Here is a 16,326-nt window from a genome sequence, read left to right on the forward strand (position 1 = left end):
CCTTTCGGTTGTTTTGGTGACCTTTAAGTTTAACTATGGCTTGCATGCTTGTGGGTGCCATGTTTTATGATTCAAATGGAGCGAATAGCTTTCTATATTCTCCTTGTATTTATCATGAGTCTAGGTTGTAGCCAAATTAATGTATATCATCTATTCTATGCAGAAGTTTATATATTTTAAACACTGACTATTTCAGGCTTAATTAAACCATAACTTTATTAGCAATTTGTGTTGTACCATGTCAATATAAAACACATTGATACAAGCATGCGTGTAGTACCCCATTAATCAATCAATTTTCATTCAAATAAAGAGCTCACCGTAGGATTTAGAATGGCATGTTTCCTAAAAAATAAAGTTAAATTAATTTGAAAGAGCAAGGAGTAACTTTCAGCACTGCCCCTGGTCACCTCTGTAACTTAACTAGTATAAGGACACAGTCAATTCAGACCCATTCCTACAATAGTTCCCGTTATGGTTTTTATAGCCTTATAGATAGTAAGGATTAAATGGTTTACGCTTCTGAAATTGGGGTCTCTAGATACAGTGCAACAGCACCATCTAGTGGAACAATTTTACAAAACCCATCAACGGGACATTACAATGAAAGAAACATTATTTCAAGAGTATTAAGTATTTTTGAATGAATTCAGTATCACCCATGCTTGTTGTGCTTCTATCCGAATTCATGCCTGAACAACAAAGAATTGACAGATGTTGATAATGCTGCCCTGTACAAGACACTTAATATTTTAATACACCAGTTATATAGTAAATCGATTTAAATTCTCTAGACAGAAGGGACAGAGGGCAAAGTAATGGCAAGTTAAAGGCAAAGAAATCGTAATGGTGAAGTTGCAGTTTTCAATAAGCCCACTGTAATAATACTGGTTAAAGGGTAAATGCCACACAGTACAATTACAAAAGTTTTTTTAGATTTCCATACCTTTCCAAAGACAAATCTGATTCCGTTCTTAGGGCCTGATACTTCCGAAAACAGGCGGGATAAAAAATTAAGTTACAATCTAATGATCTGTAGGCACAATGTGATTTTTATTTTATACAGCGTTGAGACTACAGATTGCACCGAGCAGACTTGACCGGAGGAGTGATTAGGCAGAATCAAAATACTGCACACGACACAGCCTACTGTTACAGGGCGAGACACTCTGATGGAAGTCCTTCTCTTTGTTAGGACTACTCCGCTCCTCATCTGTGACTGATGCGGTGTGAAACATCATCATCAACACCTTAGCTCTTCACATCCATCATATACAACATCTCAAGTCAAATCATTGTCAACAGAACAAAAGACGCCTGTATGAGGAAAATAAAAATGGCTAAAATTAAAAGCCTAGGCTGACAAACATATTTGTTTTTACAGTTAGGCGTAATTATATATCATAATCAATGCACAAAAAAACCAAAAACATACCGGTATGCAAATAGCGGTATCATTATTCCTTAGTGTTGTCATGGCGATATGTACACCAGTGCACTTTAGTGGTGACCATAATGTTGGTCTGTGCCTCGATGTCTTGCATACATTATAAAAAAAGAAAAGAAAGGAAAGAGCCAAAATACACGTCTTGCTTTTTTTGTTTTTGCAGTGACACTTCAAGCCGTGTTAATAAAATACAAAATAAAACAAAAATAATTCACCTATACAAAACGAGTCCGTTTATCTCAATTTGGCTTATGAACAGTACCGTTTAGAGTGTAGTGTTTACATCCATAAGATCAGTGCTCCTACGGTTAAGGCTTGAGTGAACCATTAACACATTCTGATATCCAACCCGTGTGGAGGTAGAAATACTGCATCAAAATGATAGAACAGCAGGGGGCCAGAGCCTCTGATGCTACCCACGTGTGAAAAACATAAAGGCTGTGAGAAAAATGTGGTTGATGGTTATCTGATGAAAATGGCCGGGGACCTCTTTTGGCTATTTTGATTCTGTTAAGAAGGCGATTCAGTATGTCCACCGTACCCAAAACGTGTTAACCCTGTGGTCAATACATATTTCTTTCTTTCTAAAAGATGACTGTTCTGTCGATGATATCCTAAACACGGACTAGGTCCGTTCACCCACGTTGCAATTAAAAAGGTTTCCAATTTACCCTGTTTAGATTCATTGTTTGTGTTCTCAACGTATTACCAATATAAAAGTCTGTAGTCCAACATGTATTCCCAAGGTCCTTTCTAAGTTTTGAATTTCACGAGAATAAAAAAGAAAACACTATAAAATACATTTTTCTGTCCATCATTCAGAGCAAATGAAGATGTCACCACTCACGTCTAAAAATTCTAAAACAAGTTTGTGCCGATGAAGATGGCAGTTGACATGGCCGGGGGAACTAATCTAGTTATTAATGGTACAGGAGCACTGTGTGGGAGAAACGCGCGCGTGTGTGTAGTGTGTGTAGAAGTAGTGTTATCCTACAAGACGAGCGTCATAAGCTTAATCGGTAACGGTGGGGTGGTGGTGGCATGCGCGGCGCTAGTCTTTGACTAGCCGGTAAACGTGGTACTGGGCACCATGCTCACTGGTGGACACCTCAAACACGAAGGCGATGCACAGCAACGTCTCCTGAGTCTCTCTGTTGGACACCACCTGGGGGACACACACAGAACCACGTGTTAGACCCTTCAGCAACACACACAGAAAGCCAACCAAAGTCGCCCCATAATGAATTAATGAAGGAATGAGTGTGTGGAGCAGGGCAATCTAGTGATCGGGTGGTTTGATTCCCAGCAGAAAGATCTGGGGTTTGAGTCCCAGTTTAGGCAGTCTATCTGTTTGCATCCATAGCAAGATGCCCTGCCTACTCATGGATGACACTATACATTTTTCATTTTCAAGTCGTCTTGTATATTGTCTGTTAAGCGACCAAATATTTGGCTCTTACAGAAAATAATCGCGTTGGGTATAAGCAGAGAAGCTGGACTATGTTTTTTTGTGTGTCTAACCCATGGACATATTATAGAATGGACAGCGGATTCCAAAATGGATTGGAATCCGCTTCCAAAAGATTTGCTTCCGCATCATGGGAGCCTAGCCATGCCTTAGTTCATGACATACCGGATGCAGAAACATTCATTGTTTTCTAGCATTGTTAGCATTGTAGCATCATAAACGAGAGGTCTGAGCGATCGCAGTCGCATTGTTTACCGACCATGGAAGTATAAGTTTACTTCATGAATATGAAACATTGCTCCATATAACACCAACAACATAGTAAATGTATGTAGGCCTAGAAATAAAGAAAATACAGTTCAATGTTATTGCATAAGACACAGATTCCTTACAACTATTTATAAAAAATGCAATCAATAATTGATATATAAATAAATGGTTACATATCGATCAGAAACGAGGTTGGAGTAGCCTACCCACATAAATAATTGTAATACACCAACATTGTTAACTGTCACACAGCTAAACAAGCAAATGAAAAATTAAATACTAACGCAACTGAAATGTTTATTAGGCTATTAACAATATTATGAAAATGATACCGTAATGCACCCGATCTTTTGAATAAATGGATCAATACATGGTGAATCGCAATGATCGCAAGCAGAGGAACGTGAGAGTCAATGAGCAGCAGCTGAACCAGTCTAAAAAATCCCTTTACCACTAAAACACTTTTAGTGATAAAAAGTCACCACAGTGACTAAAAACCATCAACGTCATTCATGTTAAGTAAAAGGAAAAACCTCGGACACAAGAAGTTAACGGAGTCGTGCACTAGGCCCTCTCGAATGCCGGGCCGAAACAACATCTGTTTCACTACGACTCCTTTCAGCTGCCCACCCCTCCTTCTCCAGCAAAAAATAATAGCATAAAACGGCCAATAAAACACTTGAGGTGGCGTTTTGAAAAGAGAAAACTTACATTTTTTTAGTACATGGCATAAAGATAATTATGAGCCTATGATTGATATCCAGACATTTTTTGCGGAGACACATTCCTGTTCCCCACTTGTATTAGAGTGAACGGAGATATCTACTTCTGGACCCCTTGAATCGAGGGACCCGTCCACAGCCCGCTTAAACAGCTGCAATACCAGGCTTGGCCGCTGAGCACTGGTGGATTGCGGAAGTATGCACTGTTCCCGGGGGCTTGGTCTAACCATGTGAGTGGGTGATTGTGTAGACTTGCCTGCAGGATGGTAAAGTTCTCCAGCACGCTGTTCATCATGTACTTCTCTGGTAGCTGCTTGAGTTTGTGGATGAAGTTGATCATGTATTCACACATGGGCGAGCGGTGGATGCGGAACATGCACTTCCCCCCTTCCACCTGTGCATATTCAGTCTAGGAGGGGAGAGAACACATACATCTCATCATCTCCCTCTTAGGATCCTAATTATCATACATGTATAACTATGCAAGATACACACACAAGCAGTCTCACGTTGTGAGAATACAACAAACTAGATTATGAATCCCGCCTGGGTGATTTGGCTCAAACCATTGTGAATACAGGGGCGCTATATACTGTAAATTTATGCGTTGATCAAGCATGCATATCAAGGTCAAAACATCTTGGCTGTGCATTGTTCTAAATCTTAAACATAGTGCATAATGGAGTCCTCCTCACCTCCACCTTCTCCACCACCTGCTTGCCGAAGGAGCACACCTTTGTGGAGACGCTGATGGTGATGTTGTCAGCGCCGCTGTATTGGCTGCTCACGCCGTAGAACACTGCAGAACCCTCGTCCCCATCCGGACTCAGGTCCGCCTGGGGGTGGAGGAGAAGAACAGAGAGGATTCCCTGTTTACTAGGACTTCAGAAACGTCCATCCAAAGCGACTGAATGCGTCACAGATACAGGTCATTAAGGAGCAGATGGGGTGAGGTCTCTGTGGACGTGGGGGTATGAACACATGCCACATGAGACTTTGAAATACAACAACATAACATAAAAGGTTCATCTCGTTATGGTTTCTCACTTTGATTAGTCGAGGCAAGGCCACAGCATCATTCATCTTGTTGTGAGAAGTTCAGTGATATAACCGTGATGAAACCGCATAATTCTGTCATTTCTTATCCGTGACTAGGTGAAAGCCTTGCCACCTACACCTATAGAGCCCTCTGCAGTAACAGGAGTTGACCGCGCTTAATGTGCACTTTGTACACAGCCGAGAGCCTGACTGGTCTCATGCGGCGAGTCTTAAATCTGACCTAGAAGGCATCAGGCAAAGGAAGAGGACTTAAGTGGGATTTGTAGTCGCTGTGTTGCCGTAGCGTGGCTGTGGACGTGCTGCTCACACACTCTGCTCGTGGAGCTTAAGAATCGACAAACTCGACAAATCGCTGCATGAACTGTCAACCCTGCTTCACGCCAGTTTGAGCAGCTCACTCACGGCGACTATAGTTACAAGCCGATTCCAACCCCCTGCCTAAGTCATGACCGGTAAAGGGAAGGCCTAGTGGGAAGAGACGGACAGAAGTGGAAGGCCTTTTGCTGACCATATGTGGTAGACTGTGTCAACAAGGGTGAGTGAGTGAGTTAAAACATGAAAGAAAGAGGGAAACGTGAACCCACGTACCCAGAACTTGACCAGGAAGAAGGCGTCTTGTGGCCCCTTCTCGTAGAGCTCCTTCAAGCCACCCTTTTTCTCAGGGAACTTGTCGTAGATTTGCCTGACGTCCACAGACTCCAGCACCGGGTCGCTGTAGCTCGGGTTCGACTGGCCGATGTGCACGAAAAGGTGCTTATGCTGGAATGTCGGACATAAATAAAAATAAAACTATATATTCATTACTGCTTGACATAATGGGTTCAGGACAACTTTACACTTTTTAGGGCATTTAGCAGACGCTTTTATCCAAAGTGATTTACAATAAGTACTATCTATATAAGTATTTGTCAGAAGAAAGAAATAACAATATATCGCTGTCGGTACAGTAAGGATGTGTCAAGCACTTACAATAGGTTGTAAGTGCTGTAACCCTGTTGTATACAGGGTTAACCTACAATAGGTTAACCCTGTATACAACAAACATAGCTAGAATAAGATTCTAGACAATGCCAAGTACTATTTTTACAAATAGTAGTTTAATAATGGTTTACAAATAAAATATTGTTATAACAGCGGCCATGTCGAGTCTACAAGCGGGGCCATGTGGCTATGTACCGTGTCCGAGTCTCTCTGAGAGGTCTCCATGAAGGCGGAGTACTCCAGGAGCCGGAGTTTCTCCGAGGCGATGGTTCGGTTCAGCCACACCGGCGCTGCTACGGCCACGGGCCGCGGGGCCGGCAGGGGCTCGTAGCCTGAAGACCAGTCCAAACCAAGATGGAGTTCAATAAAGTGCAAAATGAGTACATTTAGGGAAGTCGTTTAAGCTTGAGAACGCTGAATTATACCCATTGACAGAGGGGGAATCCTGACTCCTCAACTTTTATCATTTCCATTCTGGGATCAATAAAAGGTCTCTCACTTTATAGGATTAAAGATTTTGATAAAAACTAGAATGTTAACACAACGATCAACCTTCATTGATAACGCCACCCTGGTCAAAGATAAAGAGAGTTATTGACTGATCAGTGAAGAAGGGAAGGGCACGGTGCTGTGTGTACTCACTGATGGAGGCTGGAACAGGAGCTGGTAGTGTTGTGTATGGAGGCTGTGCAAAAGGCTTGATGCTGAAAACGAAGATGCACGCGTTAATATTTAATACCACATTGGCTATGAATCACACAACATACTGGTTCTTAAATGAGAACGAGCTTATTCAAGGATACTTACTCCTGAGAATGCCCGGGCTGTCCTGGGATAGGACCAGGCCAAAACTGGACAAGGGAAAAGAGGATTGAAATAGGTTTGTGGTTTGTGTTTGTGCAAGTGTGCTTGTGTGTATGTGCGTGCGTACTTGTGTGCATGTGCTTGTGTGCGCGTTTGTATGCGTGTGTGTGCTTGTATGAGCTTGTGTGTGTTTGTGTGTGCTTGTGTGCGCGTGCGTGTACATGCGCGAGTGTGTGTGTCTCTTACCCTGACGGGTGGAGGGAAGGGGCTCTGGGCTTTGAGTACACTAGCGGAGACGATCTGGGCTGACGACAGGTTGGCTACAGTCTGAAGGGCCTTGTCCTTGGATGCTTGGTCCTAATCAGATAGATAGAGAGAGTATAACAGAACATGGAGATTAAGCATTACTCTGGCATTCTTTCCAAAAATACCAGAAATTTTGATGAATATTCAACAGGCAGGCAGCCAGAAAATATTTGAACCTCAAGAGCAAACCAACGTAGTTAGTGTGGGGAGGGGTTGAAGCAGGTAGTTTCCATTGAGGAGAAAGCATGTGTCGTTAACTTTCACCACTTAATGCAGCCATTTTACGAGACACGCTGCATAGAGATGAGTGCCTTTAGCTTAAAGGTCATATTTAAGTTATATGCACATGCTTAGGCCTGCAGGTGTCCTGTCCACTTAGCGTTGCAAACAGGTTAAGCCATGGTTGATGGCCTCAACAAAGAATTTCAGGGGAAATGCGTTTAGGTGTGAAAAGGTAGCTATAGTACCATGTACATGAAACACTATAGAGGAGTTACCACATGGACTTATTAAAGAGTACTGTATTTTCGGAGTTGCAAGTGGATGCAGTTGATCCTTTGTTTAAGTGAAAACATGTTTTCAACATGTATGTAGGCTATACAAAAGATGGTCCATGGTCCTTAATATAATATGATGATATCCCCAAGAGATTATTGGAGAGAATCTGTTCTATTTTAAAACTCTTTAAGTTATCTTTGCTTCTATCGAGAACGAAGAGCTTTGGCATGCAACAATTGTCCAAAAGGGAGTCAGATGAATGCACTTAAGTTATTAAGCATGAATGTACACGCCATCCAGTGTCTGCAAATGGCACTTGAGGTTGGTCAGTTTAGCTGCCTCTTCCAATAATAACAATGTACCAGTGCCAGCAGCCAGACTATGCATGTTTGCTCTTTTGGTGTAATGCAATGTAGTGCAATGCACTTAACACTGAAGATATCATAAGAAGATATCTTCACTGTCATGGGGGGGGGGGTGTGTGTGTGTGTGGAAGGAGGAAGGAACGGGACACAAAGAGTGGAAAAGCCAAAGCAAGAAATACACAAGCTACTGAGCCATTGCAGATAGGGGACTAAACTAATGTTACTTGAACACGATAAAAGGGGTATTGGAGCATGTGAGTGAGGGTGCTGCATTGCTGCCTACAGTGATTCGATGCCAACCACTAAGCACAAAGCCTGAAGCAGAGAACTGATTAATCCACAACTTACCACGTTCATGGCCTAAGGCAAGGGAGATACAAATAATTAATGTACTGCACAAGTATTACATGTACAAAAAACAAAAAAAAGGTTCATAAACCCATCATTACCAACACGACACGAAAAAATGCATGGAGAGCAATTCTAACCAATTAAACCAACAAATACTCCGACAGCAGAATATTTTGCATTACAATGGTACTTCATACTAATAAGTATCCACAGTCGGTACCACACACATTGCCGCCAGTTATAAACTGAGAGTAAATACATTACTAGCGCGACTGTGTGTCAACAACAGTCAAACACATTGGAACACAGCATTACATCAGATGAATCACAGCGCAGAGTGAAACTAGATGAATGAGGGAAAAACAGAAATGCATGTGTGGAAAGACAGGCCTGTCCGTCCATCTCTGTTTGTTTGTTTGTGTGCACCGGCGTATGTTTGAACTGAAGCGCATGCAGGCAGCTGAAGTTCAATTTTCGGCTCTAGATGAACACTGAACCCCCGGCCCTAGCTCTGTCCCGGGCCGTAGCCTTCCTTTAAGTATGTCACCAAAGACCCACGTCTCAGCCATGCAATAGCGCAGTACTGACCGCCACACACACACACACACACACACACACACACACACACACACACACACACACACACACACACACACACACACACACACACACACACACACACACACACACACACACACACACACAAGCATGGTGGTAATTTGGGGACGTCCTACTGCATTATCGTCACCAAGCCGAAATCTTTGAGCACAAAAAGCCTAGAACACAGCTAGCAGAAAGGTCATCTTTGCAATAAAGTCCAGTCCTTCATGCATTTGCTTTCCCATTTGACTTAAAAAGGAGTTTCGATAAAGAGAGAACCCAAAAAGAGTGTTGCCCCAAGCTATGCATTTTACCGGTCAAAAGTGACGTTCAGAGCAAAGAAAATGAAAACCACGTTCACAGTACATCGTGCAAAAAAGAAAAAGCAGTCAATTTTTTGAAATGTCAGCTATGTTTTGCTCATCTACATAAACTTGGTAGGATTATTTTTAGTACGCTTGCAAATCATCAGAAACTGAGGAACTGCAAGGCAAGCCATCAACTTCATTATTTTGTTCCAAAATATCCTACTAACCTCACAAAAGAGCACACAAACAAATGCCTGCTTACAAAGAGATGCAAATCCATCGTAAATCCCCCTCAGCTTTCCTTACAGTTGAATTATGCATGGATGACACACCATATTAATTGCTTTACTCTGTAAATGTAAAGGCAAAAGTTCAAAGGGGTAAAGTGTTTATGAGGCGGTTGTAGGGGTTAGGCTGAATCTGGCCTATGGGCGGAGCGAGAAGCAGCCAGCATTGGGGTTATTTCAGTAAGCGGTGTACCTTGAGCTTAGACTGAATCTCACGAGACTTTCTCCTGGCCAAGACCTGCAGGTGACTAGAGACCTGAAGGAAGACAGGTGGAAGGAAAGACGGAAGGAAAGGCAGAAAAGGAGAACAAGAAGAGGAAGAGGAAGAAGAAGAAGAGGAAGAGGAGACAGGTATGACTACAGAGGGAGGAGCGGACATGCGCCGGAGGTCCGGCACCCACCTTGATGCCCGCCTGGTATTCTCGTACCCTCTTGCGTGCCAGAACCTGAATGTGACTAGACACCTGAAGCGCAGGGAGCGATCGGGGTTATCCACATAAACAATCACACATACAGCAAGGTGACTATTACAGATTCTTCACCAACTCATTGAAAATCATGACATTACACGTTTAACTGTTTCATTTGAATTTTCATCCACGAGAGAGACCCCTCTAAACAATCCTACCTGTTTGCGTGTGCGTGTCTTCCCGGTGCGTAGCTTGATATAGCGAGCTATGAGCTCATTGCGACCTATGAAGAGAAAAAAGAGAAAGGGAGTCTATCAACAGGGTAAGATACAACAAACAGCGGGAGTGATGCAGGTAATGTAGTAATTGCACTCGCGTGGGACCAAGTGCTACCAGATGAAAGTGAACACATTTAACAAGCTGGTTAAAGTTCAAACAACAGCAAGAATAACAGCAGAGTCGAATAACAGAGAATAACAGCTTTTCAAAGTAATGATTGTGGTATGTTTGTAAAACAAGTTTGATGGTAAATGAGGTTGTTAACTTCGAACCTGTAAGCTTATGCACCAGCAACTACATTTACACGCTTCTAAGCACCAAACTGTGATTAGTGTTCAACAAGTGTAACCAAATACAGTGCTGAAAAGAAAAAGCATATTTAGTCTTTTCAGTCATACACACAGACCCACACCGAGGTGGGAATCATTTCCAGGAAGTAAGAGGGAACGTCGCTGCATGGAGTTGGGTCACATTAGGGCTGAGTCACAGAATCCCCGGGGAGGGAACTGACTCAGATAAAGTCCAGTCAGCGGCCATTCCCAGAACTAACAACACAAACATCCCGAGTCTGGTCGTCAATCCCCCGACCCTCCTACCGCTTCATCTCCAAGGAACAGTGATAAGGAAAATAAATACGCTCAGATGAAAAGTTAAAACCCTCTGCTCCCAAGTTGGAAAGGGAAAAAAAAAAGTGGCTAAGCAAGTGTGAGCCGGCCGCCACCAGTGCAAGCGGTCTCTCCATTTTATTTGGGTCAGGGCGAGGGGAGAGAGGAGGTAGTGATGTTGATGAGTCTGCTGATCTTGAGCTTGCTCGGCTGGGCGATGTCATCCTCTGGAGGGAGAGATGACTTCACATGACTAACGTGGAGCACATCTCCTAATTCAAAGGACAGCACTGGAGGGGGGGACCGAGCTCAGCGCATTAATACATTCTGAAATTAAGTCTGCAAATGGAGGTTCATATTGAGTGTGTGAGAAAGCGACGTATAGGGGGGGACCTAAATACCACAACACTGAAACAAACCTTTGGTCGCTAAGGATCACATATCCTGTGGCAGACACACACACATCAAATCCTGCGCACGTGCAAGCGAGTACACACACACACACACAAAATGTGGCACAGGCTGCTGCACACAGGAATGCCATCCCTTTAGCCAAGGAAGGAATGTGGGGAATGTTGGACGACAGTCAACATTCTTCCAGCTAGGATAGCTAAGAAACAGCGAAACACGCCAGCATTTCACGAATCGCATCACGATGAACTCCCAATACGCACACAACAATATCTGAAGATGTGTGAAGATGTGTGGAAGTGGATGGAAGGCACAATAGCGATGGCACAGTCATGGTCCGGTCTTAATGATAACCTGAGCCAGTGCCTGGGTTCCCAGGACCACCCTCCCCCCAGCCCCAAGCACTCCTTTGAGAGAGGGAGTCACCTGATGGCAAGTCCCCTTAAACTTGCCTTGACACCTCGCTGGGTTCAGTGACCCACCACTAGCGCATACTGCCCTCTACCCTTACAGACGTTGACCCCGTTCCCGAATAACAGCTGGCAGTTCCCATGGCCGGGAGTAATGAATTTAATTTAGTGCTTCCAAAAATACATTCCTGGAATGAGATCACTTAAGAAGTCTCAGAAATATGCAGACGATTTTATGCAAGTGTTAAATCTCTTTCTGTTGGTGATATGTATGCGTGTATGCGTACATTGGCCCATATTCAATCTTGGTAATGTAATTTCATAAGATTTGCTTTACTGCCAAACATAGCAGCCACGAATAAAACTCTGAATCATGCTCTTGTTTTTACTGCAATGGAATATATTGTTAAAACCGAGTGGTACATACTTCCAAAACCGAGTATGCAATATCATGTAACAGTTTTGGCCAGTGATGAACGAAGGCAGAAAAATAAAATGTTATGTCCCTAAAACCTTAAGTTCTCTCTATAGTAAATCGCACATGCAGGCGGCCCTCTACAAGCTAAACTGTGTACGCTACTCGACTGTTGAATGAGGCTTTTGTTTATTTAAAACTGCTGGCATCGTAGGCTTATAGGGTAAGGACAGCTGCATTGGAATATGTTTATTCAAATGCACTTGAAATGCACTTCTTGACTGTTTTTCATTGTGATTTGCCCAAGCTAAATCGAGAACCACTTAATCAACACAAATCATAAATTTTCCTCAACCTTATAGGTTTCACCCCTATAAGTCTCCATATTAATGAAAAAGCTACATAGGCTCATCATGCTCTTTATACAAGTAACTTGTCAAATTAAATAATTATATATATATATATATATATATATATATATATATATTGCTCAGTGGTCCTGGCAAATGAAACAACACTTAATCTTGATTAATCTTAAATGCGAGCTATGGACTCCGATACGAGAATGGGAGCGCAGGGCGCGCGAGGCGTTTCCCAGGACAAACCAGCCGTGCTCAAGTCATCCCTCACCATACATCTTGCCCTCGTCCGACAAGATGATCTTCCGCCGGCCACACGGAGGGTAGATAGCCAGGGCTTCCTGAAAGCTCTGCTCAATGTCGGGGCTCCACACCCCCTCGGGGTCCCCGTCCAGCCCGCGGTCCGCTCCGTCGCCCAGCCCCTCCTCGTCGCCGGCATCCTCCTGCCCTCCGTCAGGGCTGCCACGGCAACTCCACTCTGACGCAATGGTGACGGCTGCGGCCACGATGCACCTGGGGCAGGCCGAGAAGACACGGTCAATATCCCGCTTGTAATGAGGAGACATGGACTGGTTTGTAGGGATTCCTCTAAGGGATGTGTGCATCCATTACACCTGGAAACATCCTAGCATTCCAATGATGGTGGGGAAGACAGGTCTGAATTCATCATTTAGTTTATGAAATGCATCCACTTGTGTCGATTAAGCTGATTGTGAGCGTGTGTATGTTTCTTTCCATAAGTCAGTTTGGCCAACAAAATCAATAGTCATCGACTGAAGAATAATTACACTTAGATCCAGACACATATTGTACCTTCTGTGAAACTGTTGACTTCCAGACAACTTTTACAAAGTTTGTTTTCACCCAAACTTCATTAGCCTTACACCCAGGGTCGTAGCCAGGAAATTATTACTGTGGGGGCCAGCTCGGGCCGGTCTTATATTTGATATTTAGGGGGGGGGGGGGAGGCAATATTTATTCATAACGTCAAAATATAACACTTTCAATAAGAATAATAAGTCAAAGTTAGATCAAACTAATGGTGCATATATTTCAGTTTTCTTTAGACCGTTTCCGTTCAGGATTTTTTTTTTTTTTTTCATACTGGGGGGCCAGCGGGGTGTCAACCTCTGACCAGGGGGGGGCCTTGGCCCCCCCTGGCCCCCATTTGGCTACGCCCCTGCTTACACCCCAGTTCATTGAATGCTGGTGATCCATCTTGCTTGGCTACATGAGGAAAATACAGTCTTGTATTATTGTTGAGGATGCTCCAAGTGCTGCTGAAACACAGGCGCCCGTATGCAACATGATGTGGTCTGATGTCTAATGTTTTCCAGAGCTCGGCCAACTTCAAATCCAGGCGGGATGTGGAGCAGATCGTTGTGGTAGCTCTACTTCCTCGTGCTGTGGTGGGGCTAGTGGTCAGCACTCAGCACTGGCCCTCCACGGCGTCAATCACTACTGACAGGGACGTGCTGTTGCTATAGAGATTAGGCCGAACCTGGTTATTCAGTTCGAAAAAGGCACAAGACCTTAGAAATCCGTTTTGCCTGACATCCAAACTGGAGGTTCAACCGTCCCAATGCACAAACAAACAAACTTTCTACAATGACAATGTGTGTGTAAATGCAGATTGATGCCTTTTTTCTCCTTTGAATTTACATATTCTACTAAGATAAGATCCCTAATTCAGTCACACGCTGTGTCGCCGGTTTCAATTGATCTCCCAGTGGCCAAAAGGTCATGTGTTGAGCAGCGGGGAGCCAAACAGTCAGAGCAGCGCTGTGCTAAATAAAGCCATGAGCTCAGCAAACACAGACAGCTATGCAATTTAAAGGGTGCCTCCAGGTGCAACGGGACTGGGCTAGCACAGCTATTATGGACAAGCCAGCGATCAAAACGAAAGACCATCGTATCGCCTTATCAGTTGACAGCGCTGGCTTTACTTGCAACATGTTCGCCTGCAATGTTACACTTTAAAGTGTGTATCACAGGGGCCATTGTATTAGGTCGTGAGTGAATTCCCTCTCATCTGTTGGCCTCAGTAACGTTACACTCAATGTCCGTTTGAACACGAACGACTAAGTTGCACATACAATGTGATCCACGTTGGCCTGCAATAGTTCGCAATATTAGTTCAACGCAATGGCTCCAACTCTGAGCCACGGAGAGGCTTCGTGTAGCCAGGCCTAGTGGCTTTCACATGACCAACGTTAAACCTCAAAATGTGTAGCAAACTAAACTCCACGGTCTTCACATGGGTCAGAAAGTCCACACGAACCCCGGATATGACACGTTGATCACCAGCAAATCAGTTTCAAAAACTCGCTTTGAGTAACTAGTGGGCTAGCTTCAGAGCTAATAATACCTTTACAAAAGACCCAACTCGGTCCGCCAGACCTCCACCATTACAGCGGGGAGCGAAGCGCGGTGTGTCCGCGCTCAGCACAAACAGAAGCGGGGAGAAGCGGCGCTCTCTCTGCCCAACTTGTCTAACATGTTGGGGAGAAGCTTCGCTCTCCCCGACATGTTAGACACGTCCAAGACCCAGAAAGTTGAGGCGCGCTCAGCAACTGTTGCTGCACAACAAAGAACTTCACCTCAAGACGGGTTTCTCCTCTTCTGGGAGGCGCTGCAACCACGGCGGACCCCTCGGGATGTGTCGGTCTTCTTTTTATTATCTCCCGGAAAAGGTGTTAGTGTTGAATTACTAAATCCCGCGGTGTAAAAACGAGTAAATAGTAAAGAAATCAACAGACGGAGAGAAAAGAAAGGCGTGGTTTTGAAACACGCGCACAGAACAAAAGTTTGTGGACCAACGCGTCGAAACTCCGCCCATCACCGACTCTGCTTGTTGAGTTTATCGCTTTAGTCTTTTTCACCTTTCTGTCCGGTGATTTAAGAAGTCATCTGCGGTAGGGCGATACTTACGCGATATAGGGGAAAATATATAAAGACCAAGATAATACTCAAAGTAGGTCGCCCCCACCCCTTCGTATCTATCTATATGCAAACACGCACGCGCACATACACACACGGGCCTTATACATCTTGTGTTATTATATTTAGTGCCATGGTCGGATACTCAATCCTATATAGTACCTTTGAGATTTAGAAAATAGCCACGTGGGCTCATAACATTATTGTTTAGTATTAGAAACTTTTACAGAAAAGCTAAGCGCACTTGTACTGGGACACAAATGTGAAGGTTCTCATTGCTAGTGTAGCACGCTACTGCTACAACCCTACCAGCAGACATTGGGATATTGTTTGAAAATGACTTTCAGCTTGTGTTTACATTTGACGTAGATTTCTTTGGCATTAGGGGTGTGACTTAGTATTAGATGTTTGATAATGATGCCGAGGATGGGGAGGGCTGGATAACTTCATCACATCGTATTTTAAGAATTCCCCCATAAGATAACTTTATTATTTTAAAAAAAGTCAAAAACTCTAATTTATTTGGACTGAAATTTCTATCCACATGAAATCCCTTATATCATTGATATAAAGTTTACATGCACACACAATACATATGTACACGGCCAGTTTGCCGGCATCAGACAGAGCCAGCCTGAGGTGCTGAGGCAGCAGTTAGTTGGAATATACGTGGCGTGGCAACCAACCTCTGTAGTCATGCTCTGAATGACGTGCGCCCTGCCTCACTGCTGGACTCATTCAGGCACCAAGGTAGGGGCCCCCAGCAGCAGTGGGGGCCCCAAGGGACCATCTGCTCTGGTTTTGTGATACCCTGACACTGTGTGCAGCCCAAAAGAAAAGAAAATCCTTTAGTAAAGCTGACAAGAGATGTTTGATTTTATAATATTCTTTCTTACAGAGAACAAGAGAGTATGTGAGCTACACATCTTTCCCCTTGGACACACTCAAATAAAGTCGTTAAAATGATGAAATTATACTTAATAGTTCAGAGGATTTTTAATAGATCAAAAGCCGAGATTAATTTACTGCCA

The 16,326-nt window shown here is 43.7% G+C and overlaps 1 protein-coding gene across 2 annotated transcripts; it reads right to left on the reverse strand.

The window, feature by feature from the left end:
* Positions 1 to 1,034: 1,034 nt before the first annotated feature.
* Positions 1,035 to 15,136, reverse strand: tead3a (TEA domain family member 3 a). Of its 2 annotated transcripts, XM_079741432.1 has the most exons (13): positions 14,956 to 15,136; positions 12,627 to 12,868; positions 10,095 to 10,159; positions 9,868 to 9,930; positions 8,269 to 8,280; positions 6,998 to 7,108; positions 6,755 to 6,798; positions 6,590 to 6,651; positions 6,143 to 6,279; positions 5,555 to 5,725; positions 4,603 to 4,743; positions 4,164 to 4,316; positions 1,035 to 2,612 (listed from the first exon to the last, which is right to left on the reverse strand). In XM_079741432.1, exons 2-13 carry the CDS (start codon positions 12,631 to 12,633, stop codon positions 2,499 to 2,501), a joined length of 1,080 nt encoding a protein of 359 aa, XP_079597558.1. In that variant the 5' UTR covers positions 12,634 to 12,868; positions 14,956 to 15,136; the 3' UTR covers positions 1,035 to 2,498. The 2 variants fall into 2 exon arrangements, with proteins under 2 accessions (XP_079597558.1, XP_079597559.1); XM_079741433.1 differs by lacking the exon at positions 8,269 to 8,280.
* Between the last annotated feature and the right edge of the window lie 1,190 nt (positions 15,137 to 16,326).

The sequence above is a fragment of the Pollachius pollachius genome, assembly GCF_949987615.1.
Source record: "Pollachius pollachius genome assembly, chromosome: 8".
Taxonomy (NCBI): Eukaryota; Metazoa; Chordata; class Actinopteri; order Gadiformes; family Gadidae; genus Pollachius; species Pollachius pollachius.

What these genes read in the sequence shown, in the direction of transcription:
- tead3a (XM_079741432.1), bottom strand. An exon ending in CTCAGAGAGACTCGGACACG is followed by an intron (nt 5,726 to 6,142) that starts GTACATAGCCAC and finishes CCGACATTCCAG; the next exon opens with CATAAGCACCTTTTCGTGCA. An exon ending in AGGTGGTGGAGAAGGTGGAG is followed by an intron (nt 4,317 to 4,602) that starts GTGAGGAGGACT and finishes CTCCCCTCCTAG; the next exon opens with ACTGAATATGCACAGGTGGA.